General features: G+C 43.4%; 1 protein-coding gene across 1 annotated transcript in view; it reads left to right on the forward strand.

Moving 5' to 3' along the window:
- The window catches only part of LOC126253335 (proton-coupled amino acid transporter-like protein CG1139), a 145,739-nt gene that overhangs the window by 40,096 nt on the left and 78,584 nt on the right, over positions 1 to 27,059 (forward strand). Inside the window, exon 2 of the mRNA XM_049954599.1 lies at positions 7,231 to 7,370. Within this exon, the coding sequence (XP_049810556.1) occupies positions 7,237 to 7,370 (134 nt within the window). The 5' untranslated portion in view covers positions 7,231 to 7,236. The remainder of the gene's footprint in view (positions 1 to 7,230; positions 7,371 to 27,059) is intronic.

Raw genomic sequence — 27,059 nt, forward strand, 5'->3', positions numbered from 1 at the left:
TCACGGCCATTGGCTTGAGAGCACTACGTCCTAAGCGCGGGTTTCTTAAATACTGTGTCACAGTCAGTCAAAATTTTGCTACATCGGTATATCCCATCTCAGATGTGCATCTACAGAATCACTCACACACACACACGCGCACACACGCGCACACACGCGCACACACACACACACACACACACACACACACACACACACACACACACACACACACACACACAACACGCACATTTAGAACTCCCAATAATACCTCAGAATTTTACCAGTCATTAAAACGACACAGCCAATTAAATGAGTCAGCCAATCGCAGTCCAGCATTCTACTGGCAGTTAAAACAAAACGGCCAATCAATATGAAGCCAGAATCTTGGAAATCTTTAAAAGAATGCAAATGATCTAAATTTTGCACCATGTTCAAAAGCATCCGAGTGGCTTGAATTTTCCATTAATTGGTACCACGTTCAAAAGTATCTGAACTATTTGAATTTTGTATAAATTGGCACCATGTTCAGAGGCTCTCAAGATCATCTGCACATGATTGTCGCTGAAGCGCTGCTTTCGACCACATAGACCATACCAAACCTGTAGCTTGGAGGTATAGTAACTATTCTGCTGTCGTCATTTTTCCTTTGTGCTGTGTGGTCGTTATTTCATTGCTGGCCCATTACCTGGCCCACAATGAACCAGTCTTCTGGTGGTCTTGCTGCATCTGACGTGACAATGGTGGTCAGCTCCCAGCTCATCTGCTCGGTAGCACCTCGAACTAGTGGCCGTGCTACAACGCGCGTATCGCTTATCATAAAATACAAGTATATTTGCAGATCTCTGACTGTGAACAAAAATTCGATGTCTGTACCAAAATAAAATTATTCATCAAAATAGCTAAAATTCTGAGTAAAAACATTTCATAAACGAATTTTTCTGTAACATTAAAAAAAAGACCCATGATACAAATTGGCTAGATTGATATAACGTACAGTTTAAGCAACATGTCATAAAATGCATTTTAACCATGACCTGTTTATTTGCCCCATTAGTCAGCTACCGGTTTCGGTTACAAACCGTCATCCAAGATGTAGGGTGCAACAGATTAGTTAAAAACACCCCATATTTATTTGAAGCTGAAGAGTATAGAAATTATCGAGTGGAATTGTACAAACAATTTGTCTTAGAGTACTGATAGTCATATCTTATGTCAAACAGATCGAGAACTCCTATGACGTCTGCCTCTTTGACGTAAGATATGACTGTCAGTACTCTAAGACAAATTGTTTGTAGAATTCCAGTCGATAATTTCGATACTATTCAGCTTCAAAGGAATATGGGTTGTTTTTAACTAATCTGCTGTACCCTACGCCCTGGATTATGGTTGATAGAAGAAACCGATGGCTGACTAATGGGACAAATAAACAGCTGATAGTTAAAATGCATTTTATAAAATACTTCATGGCTCTTGAACCTCACCTTACGGAGACATTACTAAGCAGCGTTTCCCGAAAAGCTAAATTTGATCATTGTACCGCAAGGAAACTAAACGTTTCTGTATTACTGATCATAATATATAAGGATATGTTCTGCACCATTACAAAACATGCACGGCGCTCCCGCTGATCCAAGTTACAACTTACAAGGGAACCTCCCCATCGCACCCCCCTCAGATTTAGTTATAAGTTGGCACAGCGATAGTCCTTGAAAAACTGAACACAGATCAGTCGAGAAAACAGGAAGAAGTTGTGTGGAACTATGAAAAAAATAAGCAAAATATACAAACTGAGTAGGCCATGTGCAAGGTAGGCAACATCTAGGATTGTGTTACCTTGTGGGCGCCATGGTCCCGTGGTTAGCGTGAGCAACTGCAGAACGAGAGGTCTTTGGTTCAAATCTTCTCTCGAGTGAAAAGTTTATTTTTTTATTTTCAGACAATTATTAAAGTTCAGGCACTCACACATAATCAACTTCGCTCTCCAAAATTCCAGGATATGTTTAGATTTGCTTGGATATATGCAGGATTTGATGGTCTACACACGGAAACATTTGAAAACGTAAAAAACATATGCTTTGACAGAGCACAGGGAAAACTGTAAGACTGTGAAACTGTTGCATTCATTTGTTGCAGTTTATGTGACAAACTGTTTTCATCACTTTTTTGGGAGTGATTATCACATCCACAAGAAAACCTAAATTGGGAAAGGTAGAAGAATCATTTTACCCATTCGCCAAGTGTGCAAGTTAGGTGGGTCGACAACATACTCCTGTCATGTGACGCACATGTCGTCACCAGTGTCGTATATATCAGACGTGTTTTCCTGTGGAGGAATCGGTTGACCTATCACCTTGCGATCAAATGTTTTCGGTTCCTATTGGAGAGGCACGTCCTTTCGTCTACTAATCGCACGGTTTTGCGGTGCGGTCGCAAAACACAGACACTAAACTTATTACAGTGAACAGAGACGTCAATGAATGAACGGACACATCATAACTTTGCGAAAATAAAGAAAGTAAAATTTTCGCTCGAGGAAGGATTCGAACCAAGGACCTCTTGTTCCGCATATGCACACTCTAACCACGGGACCACGGCGCTCCTCTCCTCAAATTGTCCTTGATGTTGCCTATCTTGCACATGGACTACTCAGTTTGTATATTTTGCTTATTTTTTCATAGTTTCACACAACTTCTTCCTGTTTTCTCGGTTGATCTGTGTTCAGTTTTTCAAGGCCTATCCACTGCGTTAATTTATAACTAAATCTGAGGGGGGTGCGATGGGGAGGTTCCCTTGTTAGAGTGCACTTGTCAATGAGACTACTTTGATTTCTTTTGTCAAAGTAAAGCCGGCCGCGGTGGCAGAGCGGTTCTAGGCGCTTCACTCCGGAGCCGCGCGATTGCTACGGACGCAGGTTCGATCCTGCCTCGGGCATGGGTGTGTGTGATGTCGTTAGTTAGGTTTAGGTAGTTCTAAGTTATAGGGGACTGATGACCTCAGATGTTAAGTCTCATAGTGCTCAGAACCATTTGAACCATTTGTCAAAGTAAACAACTTCATCCCCCAGCCTAAACTGTCTGTATTATTTGTGAAAATCTCGTCTTAGTTCGACTAAAATCGAAATCAAAATTAGACAAACGTTTTAATGACCGCCATGCTAGGATATTAACTTTATCTTCTGGTACAAAACGTTTGTCATGTTCTGCCGATAATGCTAACATATGCTGTCCTATAGTGGAGACTACATGATAACTAGATGAAGTAGCATACTGAACAGTAAGTAGTAACAGCCATTCATACTGGGAAGAAGTAGGGGATGATATGCTTTCAACTATCCACTTTTAACTACTTATCAATGTCAATAAACTACTATCAATTTACATTATTCAGATAATTTTGAACATGGCATAAAATTCAGATCGGTTGAATACTTTTGAACGGGATGTTCATTTGCACAAAATTCAGACTGTTAGGATACTTTTGAACTTTTAATGTACAAATCATTGGAATCCTTTTAAACACGGCCAAGACAGTGACTAAATAGTGACTAGCTGATAAATTTTAATGGCCAGCAAAATACTGGGCTACAGTTATCCCGTTTTAATGACTGGTGAAATACTGGACTGCGATTTTGTGTGTGTGTGTGTGTGTGTGTGTGTGTGTGTGTGTGCACAAGTGAGGTGAAATTCACTGGCAGTGCATAATTGTAGCTACCGAGGCAGAAGTTTTTCTGACGAAACTACAGGTTACTACTGACACAGTATCTCGTCTTTGCAACTAGGCAGCCTGCTTGCGAGATGTCATGCGTTCAACTTTATTGAATCCACATGAGTGCACCAACGTTCAAGCTCAGCCAAAGTCACCTGCAGTCTCTGTAGTCATTCTACTCGCCTTATTGTCCAAAACTTCTTTGGTGTTCCAGGGAGGGGTGAGAAGAGGGCACAAGAAAAATGCTGTCGTCACCTAGCGCTTTCCCACATCGCAAAAACACAATGTTGGAGAATCCATCGAGATGTTTCAGACGCTAGTCCCAGTCTTAAAACATCGGTGCCCAAACCTGCACGGCTTGGTTTAATTCAGGAGGCTTTGCAGGCCGTTGCAATGCCGATACAATTGTCTGCCTGTGCAGTTAATTCCGACCCGTGCACGCTGTTGTCATTCTCCACGAGGTGGATCACAAGCATCTCTTCTACCGAATAAGGGAGTTAAACGATTGGCAGTGTACATTCTTTTAAAACGTTAGTGTTACTCCGAGAGCGTCCTAGGTGAAATTTCTATCAGTTCCCTCTCTCCACCCGATAGTCGTCCAGCTACAAATATCCGGGCTCATGCTGTCACATTGTGCCGTAGTGGCGAAGTGATTTGGAGAAAAGGGAGTGTTACCGGGTCGCCACACAGACCATCCGCCGTTCTGACGAAAAATTTCCGACGGCCCTTACCACTAAGTACTAGAAATTTTCGTCAGCAGAAGGGGTACTGCTGACTGTTCTGGACTGTTCTGTCCTTGGACCCTTGTGGGGATGAAAACCAACAGCGTTAAGGCGTCAGCAGACAGTAACCGCATACATTGGCTGGTATATACAGCTTTCTGTCCATTTCTGTATCTAGTATGAATGAATTCTCGACGCTGGCATATCGGAAGGCTCTCTATTGGTCCCTTTAAGTTGCTTCGTCTTTTTTGGGGAGTACGAAATCATTCTTGATATCTTCCTACTTCTATTCACGTTTTCATAAATACCAGTTATTTGAGACTAAAAGCTACTGGCCGGCCGCATTTCCGCATACCGGCTATGTAGCCCCTAGTCAGCTACTATAAAAAAGTGTGGTTCGAGGAGAAATCAGGACAGCTCCTAAAACAAATCTGAGCACGAAGAACTGTTGTCTACGGTTCAGATATCTGATTAGTTTTTGCGGGAAGATATTTTTGATCACAGATGTACCACAGTGACTATTAAATTTCAGCTGTAGTAAACTGCAGAAACCCTGTCCGTATCGAAATCAGTATAGAAAGTAGTGATGGAAAACTGACCGAAAGTTATTCTCTAACTCAGGTGTAACAATGTGGGAAGAGCCACAGTCGTTACCGGAAAGAATTCTTGCTCAGGAGAGGTCTGCACCGTGATACAGTAATGGGAGGAAATTCTGTGTAAATGTATGATTCATATTGAATGATACTTTAATAGACAGTAAAGTGATAGTTTATTCATATTGAATGATACTTTAATAGACAGTAAAGTGATAGTTTATTTAGCAAATAAATTATTCATTAATAAGTAAAACAATTGGCATTCCGGTAACGGTTTCCTCTATGTTCCCGTAACGAGTGAGATAGAGAGAAAGAGAGCTATAGGAACAGAGAGAGAAAGAGACGGATAGAGAGAGAGTAAAGGTGTGTGCGTGAGAGAGAGAAAGAGACACCGCTATTAGGCTATGTTATTCGTTATATACGAATGTCTTCTTCGATATTCGTATTTTAATTCCGTTAAAATTGTATTGAATTTTCACAAGGATGATACTGACAATTATGTCGGTTCGTTTGTACGAAGAATGGTGTATACTAGGCCTCCAAATAAAGAAAAACATTAACTATGCAACTTCACTTTTTCGAGGTGATAATTTATACATTATGACTACCTCTCGTATCTTTGTAACACTCTTTATATGTCTGATACAGTGTCATACATGCATTAAAATTTTTACAAAACTATTTTAGAATAAGACAAGATCAGTTTCATCATACTTAATACACATGGCAACAAGTGTGAAGTACACTCTATAGTAAAAAAGTACTATACAGACTACAGGTAATTTAATGGTTTATGTTGGATGTGGTGTTATTCATTAATTCATTCAGTCAGACATTGGATTTCGTCAATAGTAACATGAAGGAGGTTTTTCATGGATGCAGAACGCATCACCCCCGTCGGAGGTTCGAGCCCTCCCTTTGGCATGTGTGTGTGTGTGTTGTCCTTAGCGTAAGTTAGTTTTAGATTAAAAAATGGTTCAAATGGCTCTGAGCACTATGGGACTCAACTGCTGTGGTCATAAGTCCCCTAGAACTTAGAACTACTTAAACCTAACTAACCTAATGACAGCACACAACACCCAGCCATCACGAGGCAGAGAAAATCCCTGACCCCGCCGGGAATCGAACCCGGGAACCGGGGCGTGGGAAGCGAGAACGCTACCGCACGACCACGAGATGCGGGCGGGTTTTAGATTATGTAGTGTGTAAGCCTAGGGTCCGATGACCTGAGCAGTTTGGTCCCATAGTACTTACCACAAATTTCCAATTTAGAGCGAATCACGTTGTACACAAGCAGGGTGAAGGATCCGTTGACGATGATCTCTGCATAAATCGATAATTACGATAATTATTTCTAGGTTACTTTATGCAGGTATATTAGGAGAAAAAGAGCTACCGACTTTGCTGTTCCTCCTATACCACTCAGCTTCTGAAGTTATCTGATAGTTCAAACAAAGAATTTTAACTTAACACAGACCACTATTAGCTGTCTATGCAGCGTGATTCAGACGCCCCTACCTATGTTTTTATGCAACCGGCAATGTCTTTAAAACCTACCCACAAGATATTCATATTCTCTCTCCCTACACACAAATTAATAGTCCTACAGAAAAAATGAACAGGATCTTTTTGTTTTATATGGCTAAGTTCTGTACTGCGATACGTTTTCGCTGGATTCCACGGTTTTGTAGTTATTCAACAAAACATCTTTGAAGCTTAATTTTGTACGTTTTTCTTGAATAATGGAAAACTAATATCTCTAGCGAAAACACAAAATTTAACAACATCAAATTTCCTACAAAAAGGTCCAGCTAATTTTTTGTGTAGGACTAATAGCGTTCGCGTAATGAGAGACAGCATATGAAAATCTTGTGCGTGTTATTTGGCGGCATTGCGGGTTGCGTAAGACCCATAGGTAGGGACAGCCGAATAACTCTGTGTACTGGAAAAATCAGGATCTGTCTGATTATTAAAATATGAATTAGGCCGAATTTACATTCCTGAGTCCAAATATTCAGGTATATTGTAGAGGGAGTTACTGATGAGACACTGTTTCACTTTATGTTGAAATATCTGTGGATTTTTGATTTCCTTTCTGATATTTGTTGTCCAACGGTTACAGATTTTCGTCCCAGAGTACAATACTCTAATAAACGCCAGAGACGGATGGATAGTCTGTACGGAAAACATTTTTATGTTACATGAGTCCTGGTGTCCTGTTCCAGAGCGCCATGCTGGGTGAGAGGAATCCAGCGCTGGAGTACGTCATAGCGCGGAAGCAGGGCCCGTTCCCCTTGCTGGAGCTGCCCAGGACGACCTCTCTCCAGTCCGGTTGGTCCGCCGACTCCGGCAGCACTGCCTCCACGTGAGTCTCGACTTGTGTCTGTCCCACACTAAAATCACCACAACCCTGAACTCTTTCAGTGTTGTACACTTGATCATGTAGGGTTGTTGTGTGTGAAGTACCTCACTGAGCTCTGACGAATAAGCTGCTCGAAAAGAAAGAAAGAGTTATGTGGTATTCTTGTAAGAGAGGCCTCGAGGGATACACCCAATCATCTAATCGCAGAAGATTTGCCCTCTCCATGCACAATGGCTCTTTCCCTCACGGTGTGTGAATGTCGTGCCTTGAATGTATATTTCTGGGTCTAGGTGACTCTAATGATTGTATATGCAGGGTGTTCACAATCCCTATACAGGTGTCGAGGGTTGTAGATGTAACAGATGAAGTTCTGCTTAGGAACCCATTTCCGAAAGTATTTTGTTTGCATTTAAATAAGTTTGCAGACCAGATCAGTTTCAGCTCTCCCACTTCCCAGTATCTTCATACACTGAGGAGACGGCGCCGCCATTTGCACCCTGTCATAAGGTGGTTCTGTTTACAGTCACTGCTTCAGCCTCCTGCTCACTTGTCAGTTCACCACTGAGCAGTAAGGACGACCGAGACAGTACAGTCCTAAAGTATCGATTGCACACCAACCAGCGCAGTGCCATAAAACGGCATCAGGAAGGCGGTGAACCACACGCCGATGGGAGAAGCTGGCAGGGCCACACCTCCAGTTCAGCGGCCCCCATGAACACTGACTTAACCAGCCACCCATCGCTGGTAGGCCCAGTTCGGTCGCAGACTTTTAGAGCGTCAGTACTGAGTAATAGGAGGACGACACATAGCCTGCGTTCTGCGAGTAGTGATAGTGTGTAAAAGTAACTGCATGAAGGAGCCACAGGAAGGACATCCAGTCACATCATAACAAGGAGTTGAGTTATCTCTCTCTCCTTTCTAGGTTGAAAAACAGTTATGTACAGATCATTTTGGATTCCTGCCACCGGCCATCGCACCTTTTCTCCTTCCTTGTTTGTGTCATTGCTGACTACCACAATAGCTGACACAACTTAGTACAGGATGGCTGAACACACGTTAGAAGGGCACACAGAGTGGCTAATGATTTGCGGCGAGTCTTGCCATAACGACAGAACTGCACCACGCATATATCGATAGCGTTTTCGTTTTCGTATCAGTCCGTCACATACCATTTTCGCCAGACTGGGACGAATATCGTAAACTGGTCCATTCGCAACTACACTTGCGTACCAAACGTAAGAAGGAAAGTAACTTTCGCATAATGTGTCTGTGGTAAGCAATACAGCTCGATGATCTTTGGACCACACCCAGAAACAGCTGCTACAGTATAACTTAGAAGGAAAATGAAACAAACATGCAGTGCCACCAAACAAAAGACAATAATTACACGTAAGTCACCGTGATTTATCATGGTCTCCTGAGTATTGCAAAAGGCATAACATGGTTCTTAGTCCCGGGTTCGATTCCCGGCGGGGTCAGGGATTTTCTCTGCCTCGTGATGACTGGGTGTTGTGTGATGTCCTTAGGTTAGTTAGGTTTAAGTAGTTCTAAGTTCTAGGGGACTGATGACCATAGATGTTAAGTCCCATAGTGCTCAGAGCCATTTGAACCATGGTTCTTAGTAGGCTGTGCGATCACCTCAGAAGGCAATGCATGCTCTGCAACGTGCTCCCACGCTGGCTACAAGGCTGGTATCATAGTTCTTGTGGCAGGACCCTTCTTTCCTCCACCAGGGACGTTCGCAGCTGCTGAATGGTTGTTGGAATCTCCTCAACTCATTCCACATGGGGTCAGTGGGATTTAAGTGGGGGGAACGTTCAGTCCAGAACATTTGCCAGATATCCTCTCACTCGAAGAGCTCCTCTACCCTCTTTGTCCAGCGCATCCCTGAAAAGACCCACTGGCGAAGGTGCCAGAATGATATTGACTGGAGAGTGTTCTGTGCTCAAAGATCTGGTGGTCAGTATGCTCAGCAACATTGTGCCTACGCATACCATAGCACCTGCACCAGCAAAACGATCATATTCACCAATGTTCTTAGTTGCGTTACTTGTTCCCACCTCTCGCCATATACGGTCCGTTCAGAATCATTACCCAGACTGAGTTTACTCTCATCAGACAAGAGACCGTGACTGCAGTATTCGCTGATCCAACCCCTATGCTCTTGGCATCATCTCAAAATGTGTTGCTGACATCTGGGTCTAAACGGAGCACAGCATACTGGCGCTCGAGGAAAGAGACCACCCCCATGCAGTCACCATGCCACTGTGGAGCGTGAGATTGCGTGTCTTACGTCCTTTTAAATGTGGCTGCAAATTCCACCCACTGTCTGATGTGCATCCCTTCGTGCCTGTTGTACAATATAGCGGTCATCTACTGTTGTAGTTGACTGTTGTTGACCACCATCTCCCCTTTGGGCAGCATTGCCTGTGGTTCAGAACACTCCCCTTGCACGTTAAACACTACTGCGAGTAATACAAAACTTCTGGGCTGCACTCGTCAGACTTCATCGTTCTTCCAGTTTCTTTATGTTTCTTCCCCTTGTAAAGTCATCCATATGTTGTCTCTGGACCTAACGGTAGTGAACAACACCGCCACTGTGCACTGTAACAGCTCACTGATTGACATACACCGTTTTCTCATTCGTTCAAAAGTCTCCTGTTGCGGGGTCAGCCCCAGTGGGCGCGATAGTCACGCTAGCTGCAATCCATGTGGCTTCCAGCTTTCTGTGGGAAACATCTGGCAACACCTTCCCACACATTCATTCATTTCCTTCTAGTAGTTAATACATTATGTGATCAAAAGTATCCGGACACCTGGCTGAAAATAACTGACAAGTTCATGGCGCGCTCCATTGGTAATGCTGGAATTCAGTATGGTGTTGGCCCACCCTTAGCCTTGATGACAGCTTCCATTCTCGCAGGCATACGTTTAATCAGGTGCTGGAACGTTTCTTGGGGAATGGCAGCCCATTCGTCACGGGTTGCTGCACTGAGGAGAGGTACCGATGTCGGTTGGTGAGGCCTGGCATGAAGTCGGCGTTCCAAAACATCCCAGAGCTGTTCTATAGGACTCTGTGCAGAACAGTCCATTAAAGGGATGTTATTATCGTGCAATCACTCCGCCACAGGCCGTGCACTATGAACAGGTGCTCGATCGTGTTGAAAGATGCAATCGCCATCCCCGAATTGCTCTTCAACAGTGGGAAGGTGCTTAAAACATCAGTGTAGGCCTGTGCTGTGATAGTGCCACGCAAAACAACGAGAGGTGCAAGCCCCCTCCATGAAAAACACGACCACACCATAACACCACCGCCTCCGAATTTTACTGTTGGCTCTACGCACACTGGCAGATGACGTTCACCGGACATTCGCCATACCCACACCCTGCCATCGGATCACCACATTGTGTACCGTGATTCGTCACTCCATACATCGTTTACCCACTATTCAATCGTCCAATGTTTACTCTCCTTACACCAAGCGAGGCGTCGTTTGGCACTTACCGGCGTGATGTGTGGCTTATGAGCAGCCGCTCCACCATGAAATCCAAGATTTCTCACCTCCCGCCTAACTGTCAGTACTTGCAGTGGCTCCTGATGTAGTTTGGAATTCCTGTGTGATGGTCTGGATAGATGTCTGCCTATTACACATTGCGATCCTCTTCAACAGTCAGCGGTCTCTGTGAGTCAACAGACGAGGTCGGCCTGTGGGTTTTTGTGCTGTACGTGTGGACCTAGGGATGTTTAGGAGTGTATAAATCTCGTGTACAGACGTACGACACAAGTGACACCCAATCATCTGACCACGTTCGAAGTGCGTGACTTCTGCGGAGTGCTCCATTCTGCTCTCTCATGATGTTTAATGATTACTGAGGTTGACATCTTGGGTTGTCGGGTGTTCTGCCGGATATCAGCGTCGTACTTGCACGATATTTCGGTCACGTAGCTCGTAACCTTCATCAGGTGCGACCTGAGACTGCTCCTCGAGTGGACCTGGTCCAATATTTATGCCTATGGCCTTCAAATACTGGACTAGGTCCACTCGATGAGCAGTCTCAGGTCGCACCTGATGAAGGTTACGAGCTACGTGACCGAAATATCGTGCAAGTACGACGCTGATATCCGGCAGAACACCCGACAATCCAAGATGTCATTAGATCGCCGGGAAAGCCTGAAGAGTTACATTACTGAGGTTGCTGATGTGGAGTACCTAACAGTAGGTGGCAGCACAATGCACCTAATAAGAAAAACATATGGTTTTTGTGGTGTCCGGATACTTTTGATTACATAGTGTATGTTATGTTGCTTTGCCTATTTCGGCCATACGTTTTGCAGTGTAGTGTAGAAACGCTTTGAAGACGCGCCGCATATCGACTTTACATAGGACGTCCTTTGTCACAGTGAAGAGAACCAGACGATGTGTGCTCGAGACATGACTCATGCTATGGCCTCGGTCCGTGATTCCATTTGGTGTTTGCTGCTGAGAAGCAACTCCACCATTAGCACCACGTGAATGTGCGTGCGTTGGCTTCGGCAGATTTCCGCTATGTGTAAATTACTGTACACGGTTTCTACATCACTGTGTTGACATGTTCAAATTACAGCGCTGCGTGTTTTTTACGAATGAGGCTCATTTCACATGAAAGACTGTTTTGCATTTGTAAAACAGACTCACTTGAGATGACAAAAATTCTCATTCCACACATTCACATCGATTTCCGGAAAGCTTCCAAGTCAATGTATGAACTGATACCATCGATCTTATTGGACCATACGTTCTTCCATGCCTCCTAATGGATCCCAGATATTTGACATTCTTGCAAGAGGGACTGGTGGAGTTAACGGGAGTTAGAACGGATAGACGGCTGTGGATTGCTATGTTATCAAGGTCATGTTCAGGAGAGGATCGGCACCTGGTTGAGGAAGTTGAAAAAAAGCCTGAGAGACAAACTTTCTAATGGTAAAACCATAAGGGACAGGCTGAGAGAAAAAGTGATTGATGAACTACTGCAGTATTATGGCATGACCGTTAGAAATAATACTGAGGATTTGTTGAAAATGAAGCAGGCAGTATGGGCTGCCTTCTTCCACAGATTTTCAACTGATGAAAAACCAGTACACCACCTTAGCCCTTCCGGACCTGATTCATGAAGCAATTACTGCAATGCCCAGTATGCAAATAGTTCATACAGCCATAAACATTCCATCCCAGGAGCAGTCATGGATATCATAAAACCTATTTACAGAGAACTGGCAAATCCTGAATTACTGAAGAAGTCAGACTAAAATCCCAATGAGTCGTTCAATAAATGTTTTTGTTGGAATGTAGGCACTAACGTGGGGGTCAGTGACGCTGTTATTGCTTTTAATGATGGCGAAATTGGTAGGGTGAAAGTGCTACAGCATATGGGAATTAATCATGGAGCAAACTGCATCAGAGAACTTGAATGGATGGACAAGGTTCGCATTGATAAAGCACATGCAACACAGTTGGCCACTAAGGGGTTCATAAAGAACAAAAGAAGAAAAAACTTGGCAAAAGATTAAGAGGATGGTATACAGTATGGTGCAGGTTGCTTCTGAGTGACAAAAAATAAAAAAATTAAGCATATATTAAGTGAGTTACAGGCTTTTGAAACTTTAGAAACCGTTCCTGAAAATTTACATTTTCTGTTGCATTTTTCCCTAAATCGCACAAACCACTTCGAGTAGAGTATTCAAATTTTCAGGGAGTAATAACATACATATCCTGAGTATATTAAACTAAAAGAAGAACATAATGTTACGTATAATTAAAATTATTTAGGATAACGTACAAAAAAGTACACAAAATTTTAACCATGTAATTAAAAAATTTTGTTTCCGAAAGCAGTGGCTGAAATGCAATTATTGTAGTTTAGTAGACTCAGAACATACAGTTTAATGTCCTGTAAACGTTTCATGTCAATGGCTACAGTGTTTCCTGAAATACAGGGAAACCAAGTCACTAAATTTAACATTGTCAGGATAGGGTGTTGCAACTCCCCTTAATGGAAGATCTACCACTATCACTCCATCAGAACATGTGATTCTAACATCATAATGCACCCACATCTTGCACATGTCATCCTTGAACATTTGAACTATACACAATGAAAGGTGGGTAGGTCAAGGTACACCTGCTGCTTGGCTAACAGGGTCGCCATATTTAATTCCTCTCAACTTTTTATGTGGGGCTATATGAAGAGTGCTGCGTAAGAGATTCTGTACCGTCGTCATAACATCTCCTTGCACGAGTTCTGACGGCAGCAACAGTTATTCAGCACACACCAGGCTTTCTGGACTGTGCGTATATATGCATGCTGAAATGTGATAACAATACATGGGGATCAGGGAGTGGTGCCTACTGAGTCCATAGAAGCAAAACACAGTTAACCTGTATTTCAACGAACATTAAGCCTGTAAACGCCAGTAATAAATACATTTAACAAATAAAACCATCAACATGTACTCATATATCTTAAATGAATGACGAAGAAACAATCTATTTCACACCTCAGTATTGTGGTTTAATCATTTTTTAAATAGTCTAGTATTTTAAACGAAGCCTGTGATCAGAATTTATTTAAAAGGGCCAATTAAGAAAATCATTTAAAGAAATTTTTAGCAAGCACAATTTTTAGCAAATATAAAAATGTAGAAAGGTCTTAAGAAACATTTTAAAAACACAAGAAAAATTACAAACCACTATGAAATCATAAAAACAAACGGATCATCACCAATTCAATTAATATTTCATAAGCAAAAATCCTTTGCACAAAGTGAATCTATTTAAATAAATTGAGAAACTACATTCATAATACCAGGTATGCACCACCCTACTAATGGGCATGCAAAGCCAGCCGCGCCACAGAACAGGGCGCGTAACAATAGCAAAATACGGGGTTTCAGAAACAAATAATTCAAATGACTCTGAGCACTATGCGACTTAACTTCTGAGGTCATCAGTCCCCTATAACTTAGAACTACTTAAACCTAACTAGCCTAAGGACGTCACACACATCCATGCCCGATGCAGGATTCGAACCTGCAACCGTAACGGTCGCCCAGCTCCAGACAGTAGCGCCTAGAACCGCTCGGCCACTACGGCCGGCAAACAGAGACAGATCAATCAGTTTTAAGCTTGTGACATTCTGAGAAAGTAAGTGACACAACTAAATACTCATTGCCTTAAAATAAACGTGATCCATACTTATGAATTGCTGGGTCAGAGGTGCTGCACATTTAAATGTGCTAATGGCAAACACTTCCCCTTTTAAAAAACGTGACCAGTACTTGAAGCTAAAACGGTTACTCAGTACACCAGTGATAGATGCTGTACAGTTAAATTTACTAACGACAAACATTTTGCCTTTTAATTAAACAAAACCATTTACTAAACGAAAACACATTTATTCAGTGCATGGGTGAGCGGTGCAGCACAATTAAATTTACTAAGGATATGAAGCACTAATCAGTGGACATCATTACAGCACCACTTTTAAAAGGCGGAATAACTGCTCAGCAGTGGTGCCTAATAACTCTTGCCGAACACAATTTTAACTTTAGCCCAGGATTGAACGATGTAAGTACCCTTCAGTACGGATCACTATCACACCTGATCAGTAACCCGATATTACCATGTCAAACTAACCCCAAACACAACATGCCGTAAGGAGGCTCGCCATTTTCAAAGTGACGTCAGTATGGATGTAGCCAGTCATTCGATAAGCAACGGGAAGCAGACAGGCTGTCTCAGTAACACAGGCTTACTCACACAGCAAGAGGAACCACAATATGCGACCACCTACGGTTGATTCTCTGTCAGACACTGCCAGTATGTAGAACAGCGACCAGCTCTGCCACACGACCCTCTCTAACGTCCGCAGTCTCTCCCGTGACCAACCGTCCACTCATGACTTCCGCCGTGTGAGCACTCTCTCATGTGGTACCCATGTGCTGGCACTTCTCAAGAGAGCCCCCCATTCCGGAACATGGAACTCAACTCCCCGTGAAAGACATACTCTGCCCGTGAGTACCGATATGGATTTACCCCCCCCCCCACCCCACCCCCGCCTCCCTTCGTAACCGAAACCCGGAAAGGAACCCGAGTTGCTTGCTTCATCATAACCTCGATTCTGCTTTCAACGTTGCTACATTTCATTTGACTCAATTGTCCCCTGATCTTTCTTGTAGCATTCAAATCTTGGAGCAAGAGGCTGACAGTCAACAGCCTCACTACAACTACACATAGTCCGCGAAACAGGAGCAACAGCCAGCCGTGGTGGCCGAGCGGTTCTAGGCGCTACAGTCTGGAACTGCACGACCGCTACGGTCGCAGGTTCGAATCCTGCCTCGGGCACGGATGCGTGTGATGTCCTTAGGTTAGTTAAGTTTAAGTAGTTCTAAGTTCTAGGGGACTGATGACCTCAGAAGTTAAGTCCCATAGTGCTCAGAGCCATTTGAACCATTTTTGTAGCAACATGTTGCCTGTCATTACCTGCGCCCACTTACTTTCCTCCCAAAAGATCTTAAGATATACATGATCAACAACCGCCAATGTAACGGCCCACCTCCCCCAAATCTTACCTTCGTCTCTCTTTCTGGTGTGCAAGACTGATGTTCTTCCTCACAATTTCCCACATCGTCAACGTCGACTGCATCAGTGTGTTGCAGAAGTACATCATTTAACAGCTTCATTTTGGATTGAGGAGATCTGAGCGGGAAGGCAAGCATGAATTTTGCGGGCATTGTGATACCTGCTTCATGGCTGACAGTATTCAAAGCAGACGAAAGCTCATCGATTTATCCCAACATTTTTGAGATCATGAAGGCCAAGGTTTCCTTTAATGTTTCCAGCAAAGGACGGCTGCAGATAGTATAGCGTAGTGGTTATATGAGAGACACCATGACTGAAACATTTATATTCTCTTGAGGTTGAAGCTCACCAAAATCTTTGGGGGTCCGAACTAGCAGATATCTCCTCGAGATGCTGAACACTGGTAGCCATGGTCACCGCCTTATTAGATGTCAACCAAATGAATCTAAATAATGTGTCAACAACCACAAAAATAAAACGATTACCACTCTTCTTTCGTAGCAGGGGACATAAATAATCAATAAATGGCTTGTTCATTGGTTGATACTACCTTGTCGGTTGCAACAATCCATGTTTGGTTTTCCTATTGAAATTAGCCACCATTCATTGCTCACACTGTGCCATGAGCCTCTGGAAATCAATGCCCATTCCTTTCCATGTTACTTGTTCCTCAGTCTTAAACCTTGTTTTCTGGAAGCCAAGATGCCCTCACACATGGAATGGTGAAAATAGAAGTCACCAGCTCTCTGATAGACAGAATTGCACTTTGCTACCGTACTAGATTCCTGTTTTCCAAAGAGTAACCCCCTACTTCATCGGCCTGCTCCGGCTTCCGCCCAATGCCGTCTTGAGATCTTCCTGTTGCCTCTACTTGAGGTCTGTAAACGGTGACGGTATCTTGGATAGGACCACTGAGACCATCAGAGGATCGGTTCCCTCATCTTGACTGGGGCCTACCAAAGGCTCCTCAGACATTTCCTCAATGCATCGGAGACAGGGTTCTGCCTTTCCCTAATATGAGGCACTCTCTTCTACCACTGAAATGCGACAGGGGGACTTAGGGGTCCGTGAGTGGGAGCCCACAGAAGCAAACAACCAATCAACAATCTTTACTTCATACAACACCCAGCGCATACACGCCAGTAATAAGTACACTTTACAATTAGTACCATCAACATTATCGATATGAATGTATCGCATGTGTCGGAGATAAACCTAGCACAACGAACAACATGGTTGAACCCGGAGCATCTCCTGTAGAGTTTACAGGTCAGACCTCACACCCAAATCTCCAGATGTCAGACACTCAGATCAGTACCAAACATTGGACGTCGATGGAGTATCAACCACAACTCCGGTTCACTTCTTACTTTGTGCTGTCGTCCAACAGAACGGGCGTAAACGTTAATTAAAAGTAACACTAGGATTACGGAGCAAAGGAAAAACGTAACTGTGAATAACTAACGAGTGCAGCTTTCGTGGGGAAGTTGGTAGAGCGTTATATCGTCGTACCAAGCGTTCTGTGTTCACACCCTAATGACGACAATTTTTAAGGTATTATGAGTGAAAATGTTTTATGGGACTATTAATACTTCTGCATGTGTGATGCAATTGATGCTTTATTCTCTGTTACGATTGTTTATGCTTATTCTGTGAAACTACAAACGCACTAGCTACTACATCACGAGTTGCTTATGTTCTGTCGCACATGTCGGACAGAACACCACACCTGTCTATATAGATGTACTCAATTGGTTTGCTGCTTTGAACTAACGAAGCGAACAGTGACTGCCAAAAGAACAGTGCTACAAACACTGAAATGTCCTTTTACGTGTCAGGAAAATGTTCTCTCATATAAGAATTTCACGCTTAAACATTTGAAACAAATTGTCATCAGTGGGGTTTGAACGCAGGACGTTTGGCACGACGACCTTACGCTCTACCAACTTACCACACGAGATCTACAAAGCTAGCATTCACAGATACGCTTTTCCTGTGCTTCGTAGGTCTGGTGTTACTTTCACTTACCGTTTACACATGCTCTACTGGATGACAGCACTTAGCACGAACTAAATTAGTGTTCTGGTTGATTATCTATACACAACGTTTGGTACCGACCTGAGTGTCTGACATCTGGAGGCATTTGTGCCAGTGTCCACGCTGCGTCCAGACCTTGATGAGAGTGATTTGAAAGTAACACGAGCATCAAACTTACTTTACGTCCAAACGGTACATTAACAGACATGGGCTCCTTATCAATATTTTATGAACTAAGTCGACTCTACAACCACTTTAAGCATGTAATGCAAATAGTGAAACACCCTGTCTACTGTGGTGTAATGTTTGTGTTGTTTGGATGAAGAAAAGGGAGAGGATTAAACCCAGTGCTGGTACTGTCCTCTCAAATGGCCTTACTCCTCGAGGCACTGTGAAGAGATTTGGCAGTTAATCTGTGACACGTCTGCAAATTCTGGTGATGAGGAACTTCACGCCACAACCTCTCCTCCCACTGCCCGTGAAAATTCCTTCCATCACCGGGGCACGAACTGGCTGTCTCCTACTCAAGGGCCAATTGCACAGCGTTCGCAGCCTTGGTTGTGGAGGTGCGTGGCTAGCAGCAGTAATTTGGTGGAACTGTATCTTCAGTAACTGACGTTGGCAGCAATGTAATGTGTTCTTCCTCAGCGCTAGGGATAGTTCGGTATTGTGCACTCATAAATCATTGAAAGCGAGTCTGACACCTTCTTCCTTGGTGATTTACCGCCCCCTGGAATACAGATAATATGTAAAATTCTTAAACAGTAAGTAGTTATCTACCACGGGTAGTTGAGACAAAGGATTTTCAAAGTGCATGACGCTTAAATTTTTTTATTGTTATTTCTGCACACACTTTCACATTTTTCTCAAAAACACACACACACATACTACATGTGCATAGATTAATATACACTCATTAACTACAAATAACTGATCGTCCAGGATAGCTGGAACAAAAAGATTTCATGATTGGCATGTATCTGTGGTGGGGTAATGTTAACGAAAAGCACACAGCATGCCACTTGGTCATGCTGTCAACAGTGGTGCGTGCACACAGCAAAGACAAAAGAATCACACAATGACAGGCTTGCATCGTCGTATACGGAGTAGTCAAAAAATGTCCGAAAAGCTTCTAAGGGTGTTGCACGGTAGATTTTGCTAATAAATAATTCTTGAGAAAAAAATTCGACATATTGGGCAGTTACCGAGTTAATCGGCATCGAAGTTAACCAATGAGACCGTTGCGAGCACAAATCCAAGCATCCCGCCTCACACAGTGTCGTCAAACGTGTCCTTCGTTTAGTTTCCCAAGACCGAACAAGAGAGCGACAGAAAAATCGAACAGAGGCGGTAGTAAGGATCGAACCCGCTGAACAGTCTCGTGCGCTACCATGTACGCTATGAGAACAACTGACAGTAGTATCGTATCTGGAGGGCTGCTCAACTTTGCCCGCACTATGGTCTGATTGGCTAACGCCAGTGCTAATTAACTCTGAAACGGCGTAACATATCGAATTTTTTTCTTAAAAATGGTTTTTGAAAACATTATCCCTGCAACAACCTTACAAACTTTCCAGACTATTTCTGACCACCCTGTACAAATAAGCAGTTTGAAGGCAGGACAAGCTCATACCAAGAAAATCATTCATGTACACTTGGCCTCACCTCAGTGGTATAATACACACACCAAAAAAAGTTTTACATTACCTCGGTTCCGAGAGTTCCTGGACCTGGACGGAAAATTGGAATAGAGATCAACATAAACATCATTTCCGCTCTTTTTATTGCTCGTGAAAACCACGTATTGCATGTTGTACCGCCATACAGCGAGACCTTCAGAGGTGGTGGTCCAGATTGCTATACACACCGGTCCATCTAATACCAGGTAGCACGTCCTCTTGCAATGATTCCTGCCTGTATTCGTCGTGGCATACTATCCAGAAATTCATCCAGATTGTCCCAATCCTAAACGGTGAATCGGCTTAGATCCCTCAGAGTGGTTGATGGGTCAAGTCGTCCATAAAAAGCCCTTTTCAATCTATCCCAGGCATGTTCGATAGGGTTTGTGGAGAACTTGCTGGCCACTTTAGACGAGCGACGTCACTATCCTGAAGGAAGTCATTCACAAGGGGGTGCGAATTGTCGTCCATGAAACCGAATGCCTCGCCAATATGCTGCCGATATGGGTGCACTATCGGACGGAGGATGGCATTCACGTATCGTACAGTCGTTACGGCGCCTTCCATGACCACCAGCGGCGTACGTCGGCCCCACATAATGCCAACCCCAAAACAGCAGGGAACCTCCACCTTGCTGCACTCACTGGACAGGGTGTCTCAGGCGTTCAGCCTGACTGGGTTGCCTCCAAACACGTCTCCGACTGTCTGGTTGATGGCATATGCGACACTCATTGGTGAAGAGAACGTGATCCCAATCCTGAGCGGTCCATTCGGCATGCTGTTGGAGCCATCTGTACCGGGCTGCATGGTGTCGTGGTTCCAAAGATGGACCTCGCCATGGACGTCGGGAGTGAAGTTGTGCATCATGCAGCCTATTGCACACACTTTGAGTGGTAACACGACGTCCTATGGCTCCACGAAAAACATTATTCAACATGGTGGCGTTCCTCCGAGCCATAATCCATTGGTAGCGGTGATCCACTGCAGTAGTAGTCCTTGGGCGGCTTGTGCGAGTCATGTCATCGACAGTTGCTGTCCCTGTGTATCTCCTCCGTGTCTGAACAACATCGCTTTGGTTCACTCCGAGACGCCTGGACACTTCCCTTGTTGAGAGCCCTTTCTGGCACAAAGTAACAATGCGGACGTGATCGAACCACGGTATTGACCGCCTAGGCGTGGTTGAACTACAGACAACACGAGCCGTGTACCTCCTTTCTGGTGGAATGACTGGAACTGTTAGAGTTGTCGGACCCGCTCCGTCTAATCGGCGTTGCTCATGCATGGTTGTTTACGTCTGTGGGCGGGTTTACTGACATCTCTGAACAGTCAAAGGGACTGTGTCTGTGATACATTATACACAATCAATGTCTATCTTCAGGAGTTCTGGGAACCGGGTTGATCCAAAACTTTTTTTTATGTGTTTAGCTTGGAACACTGAGACGCAAGTTCTGGGAACCGGGTTGATCCAAAACTTTTTTTTATGTGTTTAGCTTGGAACACTGAGACGCAAGTGTTTTCTTGAACAATTAATGCTCGAACCATGTTTATCTACCAAAATATGGAAACAATACAGTACAACTACAGTATTTTAATGGCATTCCATTTTACGTGAATATAGTACAGTGATATAGCTTTGTGCTTGTTGGCACTTTCCTGCAGCTCATGGCCACCCCAAAACAATGTATAACTTTCTATTTTACTGTAGTCTGACATAGATCAGTTACATTATGACATGTTGTACCTGGTCCATAGGTGGACGGAGTTTTATATTGAAGACAGAAAAATTGCTAAATGTAGTTTAAAGTTCGTAACAGTTACTATTTCGAAAATATACAACTGGTATCTGATGTAATTCTTAAATGAAATCAGTTTAGTATAGCATACATGCAATTTCAAATGTGATGCTTTCTATAGATGTATATATTTGTGTACGATAGGATTTTGCAGGCGGTGGGGGAGGGGGGGCCAAGTTTCTGTTTAAATTTTATAAGAACTGAATTTTCACTATTTAGTTGGAGAAATGACATTTGTCGATATTACACGAACAATCAGACGCAGTATAGCACCTAGAAGTTACCTATAGAAAGTGTTTATCTGATGTTCCAAAATAGAAAAGTGATTCACTGCCTCCTCTGGATCAACTGGAACGCTGCGATGCAGAGAGAGGAAATCAAGACCACTCAGTTCTTTATGGTTTGTACGGTTCCTTAGGTAGCTTTTTAAAAGTTTTTTTCTGGTTTTGATGTTGGAAGTGGCAGGGTGACTAAAATTTGGAATAGAGTTCTAATATTGAATAAAAATTTTTGAATGCATCTATATGATGCTAACAAAGCGGTCTCTGCTCTTGTACTTAAATATTCCTTAACGCATTTTCTCGGAATTATTTCTCTGAAACGATTTAATGAGATTTTGGTTGGTTGGTTGGGGGAGGAGACCAAACAGCGAGGTCATAGGTCTTATCGGATTAGGGAAAGGTGGGGAAGGAAGTGGGCCATGCCCTTTCAAAGGAACCATCCCGGCGTTTGCCTGAAGCGATTTAGGGAAATCTTGGAAAACGGAAATCAGGATGACCGGACGGCGATTTGACTCGTCGTCCGCCCGAATGTGAGTCCAGTGTGCTAACCACTGCGCCACCTCGCTCGATAATTACATTTTGATGATGCCTAAACCCGTCGTGGAGTTGGTTTCTTACGTGATGCAAGAAAAATAAGGCTGCGTTTCGTCTATAGTATTTGTCTGGGTAGCTAGTACGACCATTGTCTCAATATTTCATTGTGGACACAAACTTCGGTACTGTGTTTGTTACATCCAATTCTGTTGCGAGTTTTGAGGCGTCGGTAAACAGATTTTTAGTTCTTCATTGCTATTCCGTAACATTTATTCTAAGACGTTGGGCTCACTGATAATGTATTGTAATGCTCCAACAGCATCACAAATAACACGATGGAGCTTACCTGAATAGATAAAGGGAGAAAGAATAGATTTTTTTCCTGCAATAGAAGAGAAATACTGAACAGGCTTTGAATTACTCCACGTAGCAGTTTCCTTGTTATCACACAATTCTAGGTTTCGACGAGACGGCACTATGACTAAAAACATTTCTTTAAAGCACAGTATGGCCTCATGTCTGTAAATCCACAAGCTTCTTACATTGCCGAAAGTGTTGGGTGCCTGGGCAACGCCAATAATCCGTAGACAGATTGTTTCAGAACCTCACAGTGTTTAGCGGAACTCCTAAAGAATTTTCCAATGTCCAGTCCTGTCTCTGTGCAATGGTTGACAGCCTGCTGAGAACGCGAATCAGCTAAAGCTTGGTTTAAAGAATGAGGTCCGCAATGTGTGAGTTATAGTGGAAGTAGATGGTCAGGGCATGTAATGTATTTCATCACTAAAATGACCACTGAAAGCTTACAATAAACACTGGTAAAGTTGTACAATGAAGGGGCCCAGTTAGTGGATGCGCCAAGTAGCAGATTATTAACGGTGCGTCCAACAATGGTTCCAGGCACGGTAAGAATGTAATAGTCGTCAGTTAGTTATTGTCATGTTATACAGCAATGCGTCTATGGTTGAATCAGTGAAGATCTACGAACATCTTACGGTAGAAAGGAAAACAATTATAATTGTGCCTTCATGGACAGAGAAACGTTTGAGGCAGCGCGGGATTAGCCGAGCGGTCAGGGGCGCTGGAGGCATGGACTGTGCGGCTTGTCCCGGCGGAGGTTCGAGTCCTCCCTCGGGCATGGGTGTGTGTGTGTTTGTCCTTAGGATAATTTAGGTTAAGTAGTTTGTAAGCTTAGGGACTTAGCAGTTAAGTCCCATAAGATTTCACATACATTTGAACATTTTTTTCTGAAACATTTGAGTCACATATCAGCAAAATTGAGTCGCTAAAATCTGGACGAAAGTGGGCAGCATCGACTGCATATATCTGAAGAAATGTGAAGTGGTCGATGTGAATGAAATAACGAAATTAATACAATCTGTTGGGAACGAAGTCTTTCGCGACGGCAGTGATGTGTAAAACGTTCTCGGTTTTCTTGCCGTGTCAATTCGGGATAATACAACCTCTTACTGAAGAACAACTGTGATATTCATCCAGTTTACCTCCTGAAACTTTGGCGAACATTTCACTCTGAGGACGACCTCGAAAATACACTGAAGCGCCAAAGAAACTGGTATATGCTTCCTCATTCAAATACAGAGATATGTAAACAGGCAGAATACGGCGTTGCGGTCGGAAACGCCTATGTAACAAAACAAGTGTCTGGCGCAGTTTTTAGATCGGATACTGCTGCTACATTTGGCAGGTTATCAAGATTTACGCGACGGTCGCAGGTTCGAATCCTGCCTCGAGCATGGATGTGTGTGATGTCCTTAGGTTAGTTAGATTTAAGTAGTTCTAAGTTCTAGGGGACTGATGACCTCAGAAGCTTAGTCCCAAAGTGCTCAGAGCCATTTGAACCATCAAGATTTAAGCGAGTTTGAACGTGGTGTTATAGTAGGCGCACGGGCGATGCGACACATCATCTCCGAGGTAGCGATGAAGAGGGGATTTTCCCGTACGACCATTTCACGAGTGTACCGTGAATATCAGGCATCCGGTAAAACATCAAATCTCCGACAACACTGCGGCCGGAAATAGATCCTGTAAGAGCGGGACCAACGACAACCCAAGAGCCCACTCGTGTACCCTTGATGACTACACTACACAATGCTTTACGCCACTTTCAACACCGAATTTGGACAGTTGATGACTGGAAACATGTTGCCTGGTCAATCGGGTCTCGTTTCAAATTGTATCGAGCTGATGGACGTGTACGGGTATGGAGACAACCTCATGAATCCAAGGACCCTGCATGTCAGCAGGGGAATGTTCAAGCTGGCGGAGGCTCTGTAATGATGTGGGGCGTATGCGATTGGAGTGATATGGGAATCATGATACGTCTGGATACGACTCTACATAAGCATCCTGTCCGATTACCTGCATCCATTCATGTCCATTGTGCATTCCGATGGACTTGAGCAATTTCAGCAGGGCAATGCGACGCCCCACACATCCAGGATTGCTACAGTGTGGCTCCAGGAACACTTTTCTGAGTTTAAAAGCTATCGTTGGTCACCAAACTCCCCAGACATGAACATTATTGAGGTTATCTGGGATGTCTTGCAACGTGGTGTTTAGAAGAGATCTTCACCCTCTGGTACTCTTACGGATTTATGGGAAGCCCTGCAGGACTGATGGTGTCATTTCCCTCCAGCACTACTTCAGACATTAGCCGAGACCATGGCACGTAGTGTTGCGACACTTCTGCGTGCTCGCGGGGACCCTATACGATATTAGGCAGGTGTACCAGTTTCTTTATCTCTTCAGTGTCTAATTAGGCAAGTGAGCATTAGCAGTGAGAAATGGGCTGAAACGTTGCAGGATAATGATGACAGTAAATCTCCAGTGGAGGAAGGTAACATACCAACGGGAACAGACTTTGATGATAGAAAGAATGAGTTCCCAAACAATAGTGAATACTGGCTGCCTGATTTAGACCAGTCAACGGGTGATATTAAAAAGACAATCTAGTTTTCCCCCCGTGTAAAATGTTTGTTCACTGAGAGTCGCAGTTCCCGACTTCAATCGAGGAAGACGAGACGCAAGTGCGATCTTGGGTGTTGTTCTCGAGGCAACGGCTGACGGTTTCTACCAAATCGGGATAAGAGATGGTGTACTTAGTCTGCTGTACGCTAGGTAAAAAATTATTTTCAAATATTTCGGAAGAAATGATACGATACAGGACTTCGAATGGGACAACATTTGGTTACAGGTTCCAATTCAGTTCTTGCCCTCTCAGAATATTCTCAGAGGATGGAGTTCCAGCAGAGGAAACTATTCCTATGAGGGTACTTGCAATGTCTCCGCCGACAGGAATCAGCCAGGGATTCTTCAGCATAAATGTCAGACTGGGAAAAGAAAAATGTATTGCGCAACTCTAAATCCCATCATGCACGTCCTTGTTACAATACATGAATTTTATATAGAATGACTATATTTTCAAACAGCAACTCATAAAATACAACTTTTTTGTTGTTGTCAAGTGAAGTTAAGTTTCCATACACATGTTTGCAGCGAAGAGCCAGTTCTTCCGACCAAACAGCATCACAATTTTCACAGTCGTCAGAAAAACATTGGTTGGAATCTTGATGTGCCTTTCCACGTTCACCTGATGCACAGCAAATTTTTCCTCTCCTTAAGCTACCTTCAAAAAGTATCAGCGGTTTCGACACACTTAGGCAGTTACGTTGTCTCTGCTTCTAGAACTTTCTTCCAGTTAGTGTATGGCTGTTTCACTAAAGGACTCAAATGTTGATGTACACCTTTGCCGACAGTGTCCGACTTGAAATGAACGCATCATGTACAAAATGCTCCTTGCATGCGTTCAGAATACGCTAACCGGGAGTATATGAGGAAAGTTCCGGGAATACATGATCTTCGGGGATTCCAACTGTTCTTTACAGAAGACATCAATATGAACTTCGTTTACATATTGTCCGGTATCCCACTTTCTGCTACAAGTTACTATCCACTATCCACTGCCCACTATCGCCTCACTTGAGTCTGAACTAATTTAGAATGTACTAGTACTCAGAAAGTTCTTTTTTGTAGGAAATGCAATTGGGATATTGTTTCTCTCCCATCCGCTTTATTATTATCCACATAGCAACGCTAAACGTGGTAACTTGGTGCATTAAGCACGTTACTCACATAGAAAAACATCCGTGAAAATGCGACGCACACGTCTGGAGGAACTGTATTCTTCCACTCACGACATTCACTGTTCACGATAAACTGGACCACACGTGTACCATCGACCATTCTTTGTGTGGGGTAATTCTATATATTGACGATTGCGAAACTGTAATATTCATCTTAGTGTCTCGCGAAGTTATAGATGTGTTCCCACGCTGTAAAATTGCCGTCTTTGTACTCGCACATCGCATGTCCAGTCACGAGCGTGTATGCTTTGCAGGTTCCTTTAAATCACACACCAGCCTCTGTGTTTGCAGTCATTTGCCTAACACTAATCGCTACAAAATTTTATATAACCTTTAGAAATAACAATACTTAACCGCTGTACGTGTTTCTGTTCTGAAATAGTTTCGGAGATACTCAAAATCACCTAAAATCCTGAACCATTGATATGTTTCAGTAAATACATTAGAGGATTAAAGTAAACACACAGTTAACGAAACAGTATTTCTGACAAAGTGCATCTGGAGCATGGTATTTTATACAACGTCGAAAAACACGAAAATAAAAAAAATCAAGGCGTTTGAGATACGGTTTTATAGAATGATGCTGAAAC

Source organism: Schistocerca nitens, chromosome 4, assembly GCF_023898315.1.
Source record: "Schistocerca nitens isolate TAMUIC-IGC-003100 chromosome 4, iqSchNite1.1, whole genome shotgun sequence".
NCBI lineage: Eukaryota > Metazoa > Arthropoda > Insecta > Orthoptera > Acrididae > Schistocerca > Schistocerca nitens.